Below are 17,735 nucleotides of genomic sequence, written 5' to 3' on the forward strand. Positions count from 1 at the left end.
AATATGGTAATTATTTTCAGTACTTTTGGAAAAATCATTTACAAAGTTTTTCTATTCTTAGCAATGTTGGTCATATTTGATATTTATATGAGTGATTTGTAAGGACATGTTCTAGATCAAACAGGGGCCTTAACTTTTTTCTTGTTGCTGCTGCTGTTGTTGCTGTTGTTGTTGTTGTAGGGTTTAACGCCATTTTTCAGCACAAGATAGGCTATACATGGCAGCCAGTATAAATGGTGGAGGAAGAACAGAGGGAAAACCCCCAGAAAGAACCACCGACCCACAAGAAGCTACCGCCAAGCTTTCTCACAAACCCGCATTGACCAAACCCGAGACTTGAACCCACAGAGACAGTTGAGATGGTAGCGATCCATAACGGTGTGCATTTTAGACCACTTAGCAACTTGGGCCCCCCTTTAACTTTGTAACATTTTGCCAAAAAACAGTGAAAATCAAACTTGACAAGCTAATAATAACGTAAAGGGTCATACCAACTCTAATTCCAAGCCATAGACTCCATTAAAAGTTACTGAGCTCAAACAAAATTTGCTATAGATGTGAAACAGACATGATGGGATGAAAAGGTATTAGTAATACCATATGGCCCCTTTATAAATATGGCAGGAACATAGATAAGAGTCCCTTGAGAAGACTGATGCTATACGGTCTCAAAAGAATTTCCAGAATTTCAAGATAAGACCAATTTTTCTTTATAGCTGTTGAATGTTGAAACCATCTCTAATATTGTTGAAAGAAATTATGCACTGTACCAGTCACACTGGATGTAAAACAGCATCATTTTCATTTAGTACAATCTAGACACCATTAGAAGACTTTTGGAGTAACCTTACATTGATAAGGTTATCAATTCAGCAGAATTAGTGATGAGATTTGCAAAATGTTCATTGTGGTTGCCATATTTGAATTCAGATCAGCACCATTTTCATTCGGGGCCAAATACATATCATAATTCATCTTTTGCTGAAACCCCATGTTGATAAGACTTTCTATTTAAGAGAAGCAGTAAAAACAATATTTTCAAGGTGTCTGCCATAGTGGCCATACTGGTTCTTTTAGTACCAATTAGAAGTTCTGGTGAAAACCCAATGTTGCTACGACTTTCCACTGAGGAGGAGTAGTGACATGATTTTCATCAGCATATTATATCAGCACAGTTTTTATTGATGAACATCTAGACCACTCTGGTGGCCTAGTGGTTAGGGCATCCGCCTCGCATGTGGGATGTCGTGGGTTTGATCCCTGGCCAAGTCATATCAAAGACTTTAAAAAATGGTACCAACAGCTGCCTTGCTTGGCACTCAGCATTAAGAGGTTAGTTTCAGGACTGGTTGGCCTGGTGTCAAGATAATGTAACTGGGAGGGACATCATGCTGTGTGTCTGCAGCACAATGCCCCAGTGCTAAGACATCACTATAAACTGCCACACTGCAGATATCATAGCGATATGACTGAAAAATTGTTAAAGCTACATTAAAAATCTAAATCACATACATACACACATGACCATCTAGATACAATAGGCAGCCTTCATAGAAAAACACCATCCTGATGTCTTCCAGTTCAGGAGGAGTAGTAATAACAAAATTTTCAAGATGGCAGCTGTTGTGGCCATATTAGAGGTCGGATTTGTAGGACCAACAAGACATCATTAGACCAACTAGACATCATTAGACAAACTAGATACCATCATACTAACTAGACATCATAAAAAAGTATTTTAGTGAAAATTGCATGTGATTTGACAATCCATTCAAGGGGAGTGATAACAAGACTTTCAATGGTTATACTGGATGTCCTAGCAGCACATTTTCATCTATTACCAATCAAACCTTGGTATGAATGTGTGTGTAGAGTTCATGACAAACTTACAAGTAGTTAAGGAGGAGCAACAATAACAAACTTGTGCTAATGGATGGATGGACATCAGATAACAGACAACAGGCCATCCCACAAGCTTTCTGGTCAATGACCATCTATTGGCACCATTTTCATTTTGCAAATCATTAGAAGTCTTTTGGTAAAAACCCCATATCACTGTGACCATCCTTTCAGAAGGAGTAGCGATGACAAGATTTTCAAGATGTCAGCCATACTAGATGTAAGACTGGCGCCATTTTCACTTACAATCAACTACATAAGAAGTCTTTTGGTGCAAACCTCATGTCAAAATGGTATGCTTTCAAGAGAAGAAGCAATACAAAATTTTTCAAGATGGTTGCTATGGTGGCTATGCGGATGTCAAACTGGCATTATTTTCACTTAAGAGATACCAATATGATGTCTCCTAATGAAAATAACCTGTAAATATAATTTCCATGCAATATTTTTGAGATGATGCCATATTGGATATCTGATCAGTAATATCACCATAACTATTGTCAGTTGTTACAACTCTATGGTCTTTATGTAACAGATGGAAGCAAAAATAAGAAATTTAGAAAAGTCTACATATAATTTATTGTCCTAGAATACAAAGTGAAAATTTAAAGACACAACATTGTGAATTAAATCCCAAATAATCCTAACTGTTCTACCACAAGTCCAAAAGTATAGAATGTTGTGAATGTATTCCAACAGTCTCAAAAGCCCTGATGTACCACAATGATATAATCCAGAATATCTTTGAGTGAGTTCTCATAATCCCACAGTAGTGTTTTAGTCCAAAAAGTCAATGAGCACTTCATAATTCCAATCAATATTTCAAATAAATATTCCTCTCAAATTATATCTGAACACAACTCAACTACAATTGATTCCACAGACTGATCATAAAACAGGAATTAATAATTTGCTTATGTTTATATACACACCTCATCTGACCTGCAACACATTAGATTTTCCAAAAACTAATGGAAAATTTCACAAAAGTGTCAGCAACTTCACTTACAGAACATTCTAAGCTCGTAAACAAATTTCACCAAATTGTCGGCAACTTCTCTTTCAGAACATTCTAAGCTTGTAAACAAGGTTAAGTTTGAAACTCAAATTTATTAAATACTGTAAAAACATGACTATAGTTGGGTAGGCAGAACTCTACCTTCAATCATAGACAAAGGTCAAGCACACAATATAAATTAAATATACATAACCCAGTCAGTTAAGTAATCTGTGCAAGGGTGGATGTTTATCTCAACAAGTACCAACTCTATATAACAATAGTCTCTCAAACAGACTAATATTCTACTGGCCAAAACAAACTTCCAGAAGTTTAAAACAAGAACATTCCTTCCTTTTAACTGCTGGGTGTTGAAAAATCTCTAATATTCTTCAGCAGTAAGAAGATTTTCAAATTAACTCTTGTGATGGACATACTGGTAGCCATATTGGTATTATTTTTAATTAGGACCAACAAGACATGATAACTTAGTCTTCTGGTGGAAACCACATTTTGCTGACACAGTTTTGAAAAAGTAATAATAACAAGATTTTAAGATATCTGCCATGGTGGCATACTGGATATCAGATTGGTACTGTTCCCATTTATGTTTGTTTTTGTAAATTTAGTGCCATTTTTCAGCACATGGTAGACTATACATGGAGGCCAATACATTTTGTGGAGGAAGTGATAACATAATATCAATATGACCAACCATCTAGGAAAAGCAATGATAACAAGGTTTTCAAAAAGGCCAATGTGGCAGCCATATCGGAAGTCAGCTGATTATCATTTTCATTTAGGGCAAAGTAGACATCAAAAGAAGTCCTTCAGTGAATACCTTTTGCTGACATGACCCTTCATTCCGGAGTAGTGGAAAGATTTTCAAGATGGTCACTGTGGTGGCCATATTGGATTCCTGAACAGCATCATTTTCACTGAGGACCAACTGGATATCCTAAGAACTTATTTAGTAAAAGCCCAAAGCTGATATGGCCAGTCATTCTGGAGGAATAGCGATATCACAATATGGCATCCGTATCTGACAGGTAAATGGCACCATTTTCATTTAGGACGAACAAGGCACCATAAGAAGTCTTCTGATAAAATCTCATGTCAATATGACTTTATATTCAGATAAGTATGGTAAAAAGCCAATGTTGATATAACTATCCATTCAGAAAGAAGAGCTATAAAAAGATAAAGGTAAGCAAAATTAATTAGGACTGCAAACTTACTCTTGTGCGAGTTCTCTCCTTCACATGAGGACATTCCCTGCCAATAATGAGCTGTTTAATATCAACAATGAGAACTGAAAGAGATGAGAAAGATTAAAAAAAATTATTAAAACTGCAATGATATTATTTATGATATAGTATACAAGACATGTTTCATTTGTAATTTGTTTATCCACAAACAAGCACATTTCCATTCAGAATATGGGGGCTTTTTGTTGTTGTTGTTCTAGGGTTTAATGCTATTTTTCAGCACAGGATAGGCTATACATGGCGGCCAGTATAACTGGTGGAAGAACCCTGGAAAACCCAGAGAAGAACCACCGACCCATGAGAAGCTAGTGGCAGGATTTCCCGTGCTAGCCTAGTCTGAGACTCGAAGCCACATAGATAGAGGTGAGATGGCAGTGATCAGAATATGGGGGCTAATATTATGTTCCTGAAATTTATCTGCATTGGAAAGTTTTGTTTACTACAAACTTAGTAAGTAATTTGACAGTTGCTTTGTAAGGGTTGAAATACTGCATAAACATGTTATCCAACTAGGTGGAGTGGGGAGGGAGAGACTGCAAAAAAGCCATTCACCTAGTAATCAATACTATGGTTATAACAGTTATTGACAAATAATGCTCTTTAAGCATCACTATAAAAAACCAGTAATTGAATGGCAAATTATATTCCTGCCAGGTGTTTAACTGTCCTCTATGTAGATATATGAAATTTTCATGCAGAAACAATTTTTCTTCATTCAGTCCTTTTGACCCCAAAATTGATTGACCTCTTCCTTATCCCAAATACAAGCCATCCACACAGCTTTTTAACCACAGATGACAGAGAAGTTATCATGCAGAAACCATTTCTATCCTTTTAGTGTGTGTGCGTGTGATTTGGATTTTTAATGTAGCTTTAACAATTTAGTCATATCAATATGATGTCTGCAGTGTGTCAGTTTATAGTGATGTCTAGCACTGGGGCATCATGCCGCCGACACATAGCATGATGTCCCACCCAGTCACATTATCCTGACACCAGGCTGACCAGTTCTAACACTAACCTCTTAATGCTGTAATCAATAGGGTTCTTCCTTACCCCAAGTGCAAGCAATCCACAAAGTTTGGTAACCATAGATGATGATAGAAAACTCATATTAATGAGCAGTTCTAACGATCAGTAAATTTAGCCCTAGTCTTAATTTTAACAAAAAGTAGGTCACCTTAACTTTTACTAGTTTTCTGCAAAGTGACTGCACTCAGTCAATTTCACCACCTTAAATGCAACGATTTCTCAGAAATCAAACCTGAATGCAGAACCTCAACACTGACACCTATGCAAAGAACATTGTTAATGTCACTGTAAGGGTAATACATTAGTCTTGCATAAACGTTGCAGGCAAGATAAAGTTCAAGCCCTCAGAATCATTCACATACACACTGTACATGCCTTTGTTTTGAAGTTGCTCTATGCTTGGGGTATCATTTTCATTGCAGTCTCCATAGTGGAAAGCCTTGTGGTTTGGTGACAGTCTCCAGAACTGGTATTTATCTGAAATGAAATTAACAACTTTTCATCTTCATTGAAAAAACTAAAAATTCACATCCTGCCACATATCTGGGACAATCTGTTAACATTGCTCTACATTCCATTGAGCGATGTTGACAGTGAGTAGAGATCACATCAGTCTGCTGATGAAGTCCTTAGCATAAAGATGAAACCTTCGGGTTAGCTTTCTCTATTTTTTGTGTATGTAACTGAAAAGTAATATACATTGTCAAATAATAACTACAGTTCTCATGATGACAGCTATCTGATACATAAACTTGAATAACTTTGACAGTGACAGGCATCATATTTATACTTAGTATGTAATTTTTCCATGGGTGTTACTTCTCAAAATGTATTTGATAAATATTTAAGATTGCAAGCTGACCAAATAAAGAGTCAGTCTTCTGTTTTTACAAACATAAGAAAGCTATCAACTGGAAGTGAAATTACAGTTTGCAATGGTGCACAATAAAAAGATTACAATACAATCAGAAAGATCAGTGAATTATTTTTTTAATTTACAGGATAGAGTAATCTCTTGGGAAATACTTATACAGGAGACAACATATACATGCATTTTATAATTGTGGACTGTAACTAGACTGCTGCCAGCCAATGTTAGTTATTTATAGGAATTCTGGTAGTTATAATCATGTCATGTTCTTAAGCAGTTTTATTTGACAATCAATCAGTCATAATGAATCAAGTCACTGATCATGACATTGCGACCAATTACCAAAACTAATGGTTACCACACAGTAAGTTATTTCTAAGGGTGTAAAATTCTGCATTTTGTCCAGAAAATGTGGCTGTTAAAATTTGGTGATTTCTATTTTTGCAATTACAGATACAGATTTTATTTGATTTTACAACTCATTTTTTTATTTTCAAGACCTCGAATATTTGTATTCTAATGTATCCAGAATTTTTCTTGAATATGCAAAATTATTTTGTTGAATTGTTCATTAAATTATTAATAATAATAATAATAATAATAATAATAATGATAATAATAATAATAATAATGATAATAATAATAATAATGTTGTTGTTGTTATTGTTATTATTATTATTTTTATTAACATGAATATAAATAATGCTGGTATTCAGTCCATGGTATTTGTTGAAAGGTAAACTTGCAAATAGAGGTAACCCGTGTATACGACTTTTGCTTTTCCATGGTTGACTGCTTTGGAAAGATTTGACTGTATTATCATCTATGCCATAATGACTCATATATTGCTATTTGTTTGTGTTATTTACTGGTACCCTTCCTAAACATGCATAAAACACAAGGCCCTAATGAGACTTTCACTCTTGTTGCTAAAAGACTGACCTTCATACAGGTATTTCTGCTCTCTATACAAAATATACAGGCATTTTTCTGTCATAAACACCTTTAGAACAAATATTCTGAAATCTTTCTAGTTATTTCTTTTTCATTTTTTATTTGCACAGAATTAAAGCTTAAGTGCATTTGTAAGGCAGATTTTAACAATCACTAATTAGTAGAGGGATTAAACAACAGATGGAGAAATTACTAATGTGGCAGTTTGCTTGGAAAATACAGATAAAATTGCAGCTCTAATACATGTATAGCTGCATTTTTTGCACATGTATCAATGAGACAAAAAATAGGCAAGTAATTTCTGTTTTTATTCAATACCCTATATGTAATGATAGAGAAAAGCTTGTTTCACTTCATGGCAGCACTGCTGATGTCAAGTTCATTACAGAGCGTTGGGACAACTGCTTTACTGTTTGTTTTTGGACACCTAATTAAAGAATTTAATATCTTTGGAAAACATGCAGAAAATACTGTATTTACCATTTAGTGCATACAAGCAACTGCATTTTTTTACTTCAAATAATGGTTTTGAATTAATCTATGAACAATGAAACCAACTGTGGACACCTCCAAATAAAAACCACCTGTTTACAAAAGAAAACATGTACCCTTTAAAGTTTTTGCCATATTTAACATAACAGCAGCATATGTTTTATAAAGGCACAACCTCATTTTGGTCAGTCATGCATGAAAATAGCTACTTCTAAGTACATGATGGTGCCTTGATCCAAATATGTCTTGCAGAAGGGGAGCAACTTGTAAAATTTGCTTAGAACATATCTCAGAAATTACCACCATGCATTCTTGGTGTGTCATTATCACTGACCTTGTTGGGTTAAGTAAGTTTCCATAAAGGATCTTACATGTGTTTCATTGGGCACACACAGCCTAATTGGGAGAGAGAACGAAACTCCAAAATATAAAGTTCTCAACACAGACCATCAGATCTAACTTTTAGTGTTAGTACACAAAAACATGTGACTGGAAAACTGTTTGGCTCTTTTAGTGTTAGCACACACAAATATGTGATTGGAAAACTGTTTGGCATCATTGTGTTTAATACTGAAAGCTTAAAGCTCTGGAAATTTACCCGAATTATAACCTTTCTTTTTAACATGCAGAAATTGTTTTCACCAGCATTTGAAGGCCATCATCTCCATAAATAATAAAATTGTTGTTGTTTCCTGAATGTCCTTTATATAAAGGTTACAAAGCATATAGTGTTCAATGGAAAATTGTCAATAATTACTTTTTGACCTTACGCCTCTGGAATCAAACTTTGGAAATCTAGATCCCTCTTCTAAAACACTCAACCTTTGTAGTGCAATCAACTCCATAATTTCTGGCTTTATTTTCTCCCTCAGTTCTCTGAAATTAATGTAAATACAACTTACATTATGTTACTGTAAAAAAAATGTCCAGCTTGGATAATTCTAAAGAATTCTGTTGTAAGCGACACTTGCAGAATTTAAACAGGAGTTCCTGGAAGAGACTAATGCTCTACTAGCCAAAAAGAATTTCCAGGAATCCAAGATTTTCAAGATAGTCATATTGGATGTAAGACTGGCACCATTTTCATTTAGGACAAACTATAGTGCATATGCATTCTTCCAGTGAAAATTCGATGTTCACAAACATCCATCCAGGAGAAGTAGTGATAACAGGCTTTTCAAGATGGCCATCATAGATGGACCGACCCATGAATCCAGAATTTCAAAATGATCCAAAACATTTCTGCTGACAACAATCATAAGGATTATAAATCTGCATACGTGAGCCAAATTACAAATTTCAGTGTGAAAGGGAATTATCTTAAAGATCTTTTAAATATTTGTTTGTGTGTGTGTGATAAACGGACAGAGCATTAGATCATGAGACCTTAAGACCTCCTTGTGCTAATTATACACATTTCTACTCTTTTAATTCTGCACTTTATATTTTCTCTGTGCAGAATAGCATACTTTGCAACTAAGGAAATTGCTTTTGGTATATGGCTATGTGAGATACCATCCCTGATGAGAGCGGCAGCATGTTTGTCACCGCACTTCACATGATCAGATCGGTTCAATCAATTCTGAGTGCAGCATGTTTGTCACTGCACTTCACATGATCAGATCGGTTCCATCAATTTTGAATTTGAATACTTGTACATCACTTCAAGTAACTTGGAATTTGTTCTTGTCCTACATTAATTTTACTCACCTCTTTATTCACCTCTTATCTTTACACAGATATTCTCAAAACAAAAATAACATGTAACTGATGCTTGAAAATGAACATTTTTAAAACACCACAAGCATTCTCTATGAGCATGAGAATATTTAAAGATACACTTTGTTGTATTTGACATTAATGATTCCTTAAAACATGCCAGACCATTAAAGATCATGTCCATTGTAATGACATTATTTGCTAAGGCAAAATGTCTATTCCATGGCTGTTCCCTGCAGAGACAGTCTGTATAAACTTGGTAACTAATGTGCTCAATCAGACTGGACAGTGTCTCATCAAGAGCAATCTGAAACAATGAAACATAAACAGTACCCATTATATTAATTTTAATCACAAAATTTCAACAAAGTCATAGAAGCATCAAATATAGGTCACAGAGACTTCATTTTACTGTGAGAATGTACAACTTATTAAGATGTGTCCATTCACCAATTTTTAAGATTCTAAGTAGCATAATATAAAATATGGGTCACAGTAACCTATTTTTAAGCTGAGGGTGTAGAACTCCTCAAAATGCATCCTATGGTTCCAGGTAAAAGAGTATTATATGGTTTTACCTGTGCAGACACTGTTACCTGGAGTAGTAAAATAGTTCTCCTCTAATTTGTACAGGTGAGCAAAATAGTAACAGATTTCTAGTCTCTGGTACATGCCTTCCTCCATGTCTGTTCAAGGTATCTTTTGTAGAATCGAAGTGTGTGTGAGAAATCCATTTGTATTTCTTCAGTCACAGTGACTTTGAACTATGACCTGCTCAACTTGTTGTTGTACATTTTATATTACTTGTTTATGTAGTGTGTATGACATGTCTGTATTTTATGCATTACCTATTGGCATATTATTAAATGTTTGCGTATGTACGACATGCTTGTGTATTACGTACATGTTCACACATTATGTATTACACGTATGACTATTTTAAATATTTTTTATTATCTATTACGTGGTTTTGTATTATATGTTACATATTTGTGTATTATGTATTATATGCTTGTGTATTTTCTTTGTATTATGCATGTTTATATATTATGTATTATTGTTTGTGCATTGTATACTATATGCTTGTGTCATATGTGTAATATGTTCATGTATTATGTATTACATGTTTGTGTGTTATGTAATATATGGTTATGTAATGTGTTACATGTTTGTGTATTATGTATTATATGCTTGTGTATTACGTATTACATGTTTGTATATAATTAATTAAATGTTTATTATGTAATACAAGTTTGTGTATTCTGTATTATATGCTTTTGTTTTATGTGATATATTTATGTATTCTTCTTGGCATCCGTCCGTCTACGGGAGACGATGGCGTAGCTCCAAAGTACGCTTTTGCTTATCCTTCTTTTTAGCTCTCTTTTCAGCTTGTTTTATTCTTCTCTTTTCCTCTGCGTTTTGAACTCAATGCCTGAGAGCAAGACGACAGCTGGAACAGTTGTTTGCACAGCTCTCCCAGTCGTTGACATTGATGTTTGCTGTCTTCATATCCTTCTTGCAAACATCTTTGTAGCGCAGATGTGGTCGTCCAGTTGGTTGTGCACCTTCTGCTAACTCCCCATATAACAGGTCCTTGGGAATGCGACCTGGGTCCATTCTCTTGACATGGCCGAGCCACCGAAGGCGCCTCTCGCTGAGTATGGAGAACATGCTGTTCATGTTGGCGCGTTCTAGAACCTCTGTGTTGGGTACTTTGTCCTGCCACTGGATGTGCAGAATGCGCCACAGACATCTCAGGTGGAAGCTGTTGAGTTTCCCCTCGTGTCTTGCATAGGTGGTCCATGTTTCGCTGCTGTAGAGAAGTAAGCTGAGCAGGCTTGGTAGACACGCAGTTTGGTCTTCTCTGTGAGGTTGGGGTTGTTCCAGACCCTCTGGTTAAGTCTGGCCATCACTGCTGCTGCCTTGGCAATCCTGCCGCCCACCTCAGAATCAATGAAGAGTGAGCTGGAGATGTTAGACCTGAGGTATGTGAAGTTCTCGACAACTTCCAAATTGTACCCATCGATGGAGACAGAGGGAGGGGAGTCTGTGTCCTGTGCCATGACATTCGTTTTCTTCAAACTGATGGTCAGTCCAAATTCCTTACATGCATGGGAGAGGTGGCATACCAGCTGCTGAAGTCCATCTTCCGTGTGTGATGTCAAGGCTGCATCATCGGCAAAGAGCAATTCACGGATGAGTACCTCTGTGACTTTAGTCTTAGCACGGAGATGGGCGATGTTGAACAGCTTGCCGTCAGCCCTGGTATGGATGTACACTCCCTCGCTGCAGTCCTTGAATGCGTACTGGAGAAGCATGGAGAAGAAGATGGCAAAGAGCGTCAGTGCAAGGACACAGCCTTGTTCGACTCCGCTAATTACTGGGAATGCTTCAGATGTTGCGCCATTGAAGCACACTGTGCTGTGCATGTTCTCGTGGAACGACATAATGACAGCAAGCAGACGTGGGGGGCAGCCGATATTCTGCAGGAGTCTGAAGAGTCCACTCCGACTAACCATGTCAAACGCCTTTGTCAGGTCTATGAAGGCAATGTAGAGGGGCATCTGCTGCTCGCGACACTTCTCCTGCAGCTGACGTAGTGAGAAGATCATGTCTACAGTTGACCTGCCGGCTCGAAATCCACACTGGGACTCTGGGTAGACGCGGAAGGCTAGGATCTGCAAGTGCGCCAAGGCAACACGGGCGAAAGCCTTTCCGATGATGCTGAGGAGGGAGATGCCCCGATAGTTGTTGCAGTTGCTACAGTCTCCTTTGTTTTTGTACAAAGTGACGATGTTGGCATCACGCATGTCCTGTGGGATGTATCCCTGTTCCCAGCAAAGGCAGAGGAGTGTGTGTAGGGGCTGGTGTAGTGCTGGTTTTCCACTCTTGAGGACTTCAGGCGGAATGCCGTCGCTTCCAGAAGCCTTCCCACAGGCAAGGCAATCGATGGTTTTTCCGAGCTCTTCCAGGGTGGGCTGTGTGTCTAGCTCCTCCATGACAGGCAGGTCTGGAATGGTGCCCAGGGCAGTTCCAGTGACATTGTTTTGGGTTGCATATAGTTCGAGATAGTGCTCAACCTATCGCTGCAGTTGTTTCCCATGGTCTGTGATGACTTCACCCGCCTTGGACTTGAGGGGGCGGTCTTGTAGCTGGGGGGGCCTGTCGCCTTTTTGATACCCTCATACATTCCTCTTGTATCCCCGGTGTCAGCAGCTGTCTGTATACTGTTGCAAAGGTTCAGCCAGTAGGTGTTGGCACAGCGGCGGGCGGTCTTCTGGGCGTTATTCCTTGCAATCCTGAGGGCTTGTAGTGTTCTGGGGCTAGGTGTATTACATGCTTGTGTATTATGTATTACATGTTTGTGCATCATATATTATATGCTTGTGTATTACATATTAAATGTTTGTATATAATGTATTAAATGTTTTTTATCATGTAATACATGTTAATGTATTATTATATGCTTGTGTAATATGTTACATGTTTATGTTTTATTATATGATTGTGTAATATGTTACATATTTATGTATTATTATATGCTTGTGTAATATGTTACATGTTTATGCATTATTATATGCTTGTGTATTGTTACATGTTTATGTATTATTATAAGCTTGTGTAATATGTTACATGTTTATGTATTATGTATTATATGCTTGTGTAATATTACATGTTTTGTATTATGTATTGTATGCTTGTGTAATGTGTTACACGTTTATGTATTATATAATTGTATATGTTACATGTTTATGTATTATGTGTTATATGCTTGTGTACTGTGTGATGCATCTTTGTATGATACATGATATATGTTAGCATACTATATAACATGTTTGTGACTTGTATCTTTATGCCAATAAAAAGACTTTTTAAGAAAAGACAATCCTAGTTAATCCAGTTAATAAAGAACTCACAGTATTGGTTGTGCCTGAGCTGCCAATTCATCTATGACCATCCTTTCGGAATCCCAGATTTTCTTTATCTCATGGTAATTCAGCTGGCTTAATTTCTGGCGGAAACTTTCAAAGGTCTTGGGCATCTGGTGTTTGTCCAAAGCTCGAGTCACTTGTTCCTTGACAACATGGATGACCTATCATAAAAATGACTAATACTTATTGAAAAAAACCTACAATCTGACTGAAACCAAAAGTCATTATCTCAGTTCTTAAATTAAATGTATTATCTAAGATCAATGTATTGTGTTTAATCTTTTAATAAGATGTAGAACCATTATTATTACCATATTGCTAACAACAGTTAGTGACTGAGGAAAATAACTGAATTAAAAAAAGTATTCCACCTTGAGAACAAAATCTAAAAATTTACTACACATACATATAACAAACAATTTTCAAAGGAGGAAACAGTTTGGCATAGGCTGGTCTGAATACTAAACATATCATACAGCTTCTTTTCCCAAAGTTGTAACAAATTTATGTATGGTGTTTTGTATTCTATGTAATATACTCCCTTGTTACACTTTCCACAAATTGATAAATAATATGTAACAATAAAATTCAAAACACAGCTAAGTTTTATGAATGTTAAATGAAGTACATTCATAAATAAAACGTGTGTATGTGTGATTTAGATTTTTAATGGCAAAACTGACATACTAATCAACCAACACACACACACACACACATGTTGTTGTTGTTGGGTTTAACACCATTTATCAGCACATGATAGGCTATACATGGCGGCCAGTATTAATGGTGGAGGAAGAATCCGGGAAAACCCCAGAAAGAACCACCAACCCATGAGAAGCTACTGGCAAGCTTTCTCTCATACCCACATTAGCCAAATCTGAAACTCGAACCCATGCAGACAGAGGCGAGATGGTAGTGATCCATAACGAAGAGCGCTTTAGACCACTCAGCCCCACACCCCTACACACACACCACTCCCTCAATAACTTATGCCCTGAAAACTTTCAAAACTTTCAAACCTGCTTATAACGCGGGGTCGGGTGTGGATGCCATTTTTTAAACCAGAAAATATGAAAAAATTCATCTATATTTCTTGAACTTGAAGAAAATTGCGATCAAAATTGGTAACTGAAAGGTTGATATGTCGCTCATTTAATGGTTGAAAACGGTAGATAGGATTTGGAAATTTTAATCAACATTTTGAAATTATCAACTTTTAATCAGAAGTCATATAATTGGTTACCGTTTCTTTCCAAACAACATTCTTAGTGTACCATAATTAAAGATATTCAAGGAAATTTTGAGCAATGAAAATGTTACGCCTAGTGTATGCTGTACATTAATATTTAAATGCCAAGTAAATAATTTTTATTTAGTGAAATTTGTGTTTTATTTCTATCTTTTAGTTCCTCTTAAGTGTAATCATCATAAATGCTATGTGTATTTAAATGTAAAATGTGTCAATCTACCAAAACAACTACGTCCACAAGCCTTTCTCTGAAAACCTAATTAAGTGCCAATCGTGTTTTGATAACTGACTTGTGGAAGTATTTATTGTATTGCTGCACTGAATTAAAAGCTGGCCTCCTTTGTATTATCATGTTAATTGCATCTTTTGACTCAAATAAAGGACATGGAATAAAAGAAAAGTTAATGCTAAAAGGCATGCAATTCCTACATACTTAAAATCTAGCAGCCACAATTGCACATCGGATGAACTCATTTCAGTTGATCAATCGAACATTGTTATAAATGTTATTGAGTACATAACATAATTAAACTACCTTAAACTAACCGACTCATTCATAACTGTGATCAAAGATAGCAAGGCAACCAAGCAAAATGAATACTTCCTAAAATAAAGAGCTTGGTTTCTGAGATACGGACCATTGTGGGCAAGCAAGTTTCAGAGAATTCCTGAACTGGCAATTAGAGAAATACTCAGGGATGATAAGAAGTTTCACTATTGCTTCCAATGAAATTGTGACATCAATATTGTCCTAATTGAACAATAAAAAAATTCAGTTTTGAAGTAGATGATTGTCTCACAAGATAAATGTCACCAGTTTTTTAAGAAAACAAAAATTCTTGTTTGACGGTGCATCAACATTTAGTCTAGTTCCCTGCTGCTTTGACTCCCAACTTGACACTATATGATTAAATACTAATCCAGGAACCAGACTAATCAGCAAAACAAAAAGCAGTGATGTAATGCACAGATGTTTTCGCGTATAAGTGATGGTTGTTGAAACTAGTAGAAACAATGTTTCACATGTTGGACATTTTAAAAATAAATGTTATTTAAAAAAAATAACAAACAACTTCATTAGAAAAAGCATGTTATTAAACATTATTAGAAATGGTATTGTAAAATGAGGATTCAGTCATTAAACAGCCCACAGTTCCCTATCCCCCCCCCCCCGTGGTTTTCTCGATGTGTGAGCATTGTTTTAAATTTTTGGAGGTAACTCATGCCCTCATCTATGTTTGTGGACACCGTTGTGTCGAGGGGGAGGTGTGTGTGTATATATATATATATATATATATATATATATATATATATATATATATATGTATTGTTCCAAGTAAAAGTACTGCAAACTGTAGGAACAAAAACTAGTCTGACTAAAATAATATATATTCCTTACAGACAAAAGATACAAGATGATGCAAAAATTCATAACCTAATTAAAGTTAAAGGTATAAAAATAGTAAAATCCTTAAAAAAGGTGAAAACTTATACCATATTCTAAAGAGTAATATTACATACCTTAATAAAAGTATATTGGACCCATCTAAAGATAAACCTTCATAAAAATATCCATAATGAACATACCTATCTTAATTCTGGCATGCCATTATGGGGGGAAGTGGCTACTTAAACTAATAAATACAACATCAGTTTTCATGGAATGTACTTCCTGGTGGCTAATTGCAGCTTACATTTGAGGACTAAAGCAATCTCAGCAAGAGTCTCTTGAGGGGACTGCCATTCTATTGGCAGAAAAGAAAACCCATAAATCAATGAGATGTCCACTTTCTTTCATATTTTAGAAAGATACCTTATATCTTTAAGTTTGACATCCTGTACAGATTTATATATATGTATAAATGAGAAAGAAAACAAATTGTCTTTTTTACTTGGTTATCTCTCTCTACAAAGCAAATTACACCTACATCATATCTCTCAATATATATATATATATATATATATAAACCTCATGCTGGCAAGTCTTCCCATCGAGGAGAAGTAGCAATAGCATTTTCAAGACAGCTGCTGTCTGAGCAGCACCATTTTCATTTAGAATCAACTTGACATTATAAAAAGTCTTCTGGTGAGAGCCCTAAGTCAATATGACTTTCAATTCAAGTAGAACAGTGATAACAAGATTATTTAAGATGGCTGTCATGGTGGCCATATTGCAAACTGCATATCCAATAGGCAGCATCTTCATTCAGGACCAACCACTCTAGTGGCCTAGTGGTTAGAGCATCGGCCTCAAATGCAGGTTTGAACCCTGGCAGAGTCATACCAAAGACTTATAAAAATGGTACTAACAGCTGCCTTGCTAGGCGCTCAGCATTAAGAGGTTAGTTTTAGGACTGGTCGGCTTGGTGTCAGGATAGCATGATGCCCCAGTGCTACACATCACTTTAAACTGCCACACTGCAGACATCATAGTGACATGACTGGAAAATTGTTAAAGCTACATTAAAAATCTAAATCACACACACACACACACACACACACACACACACACACACACACAGGACCAATCAGACATTACAAGTCTTTAAGTGAAAACACAATGCTGACATGATCATGTATTCAAGAGAAATAGTGATAACAAGATTTCCAATATAGCAGCTATGGTGGCCATACTGCATGTCCATATATGTATACGTGTACAAAGTTTCATGACGATCTTTAAATTAATTTGGGAGGAGTAGTTATAATCAAACATATGCTAATGGATGCACAGATGTTCAACAACATGCCATCCAATAAGCTATGACCAGTAGGGCTAAAAATGGATCTTATGCAATGTTTGATTCTGCATGACCATACTGGTAGAGAAAAATGGACTTCCAAAGTGGACAGCTCATAGCATATTCAAAGGGAGCTAAGATTTCTAGTATGTACATGCACATGATTGGAGCATAGATTTTTTATATTGTTATGAGCTTGAACCTCATGAAATTTACCAAAATTATAACTGTAAAGTAAAACCAAATAGACCTCATTTATTTAGATTTAGTTCTGATTCTGGCTTACTATTTGAACAAAATTTTGAAGGAGTTATAGCTTCCCTTTATAAAGTAAACTAATTTTTAAAGGTAAACTTCATCGACTACAATTTAGTGTAAACATTCTTTTACAACAAATAAAGGAGCAGCACAGCAGTTTATGAAAAAGACAATTAAAAAAGAGGTACAAATCTACCAGCAGTGTGCAATATTTATTTTACCTAAACAATGCTAAGTTCTTTTGTGTGTGTTTTATGAAATTCAAACAGCCTGAGTGTCTAGATAGGGGAAGTAACTGAACAATGAATCATTATCTGCAC

General features: G+C 35.9%; 1 protein-coding gene across 2 annotated transcripts in view; it reads right to left on the reverse strand.

The window, feature by feature from the left end:
• LOC149782526 (engulfment and cell motility protein 2-like) overlaps positions 1 to 17,735 on the reverse strand; it is a 139,060-nt gene that overhangs the window by 19,083 nt on the left and 102,242 nt on the right. For both annotated transcript variants that reach the window (XM_089933956.1, XM_089933955.1), the window contains 4 exons: positions 13,153 to 13,328; positions 8,271 to 8,389; positions 5,572 to 5,673; positions 4,135 to 4,208 (listed from right to left, as the gene is read on the reverse strand). In XM_089933956.1, coding sequence (XP_089790082.1) covers positions 4,135 to 4,208; positions 5,572 to 5,673; positions 8,271 to 8,389; positions 13,153 to 13,328 — 471 coding nt within the window. The remainder of the gene's footprint in view (positions 1 to 4,134; positions 4,209 to 5,571; positions 5,674 to 8,270; positions 8,390 to 13,152; positions 13,329 to 17,735) is intronic.

This window comes from Sinohyriopsis cumingii, chromosome 15, assembly GCF_028554795.1.
Source record: "Sinohyriopsis cumingii isolate HCF-2022 chromosome 15, ASM2855479v2, whole genome shotgun sequence".
Classification (NCBI taxonomy): Eukaryota; Metazoa; Mollusca; class Bivalvia; order Unionida; family Unionidae; genus Sinohyriopsis; species Sinohyriopsis cumingii.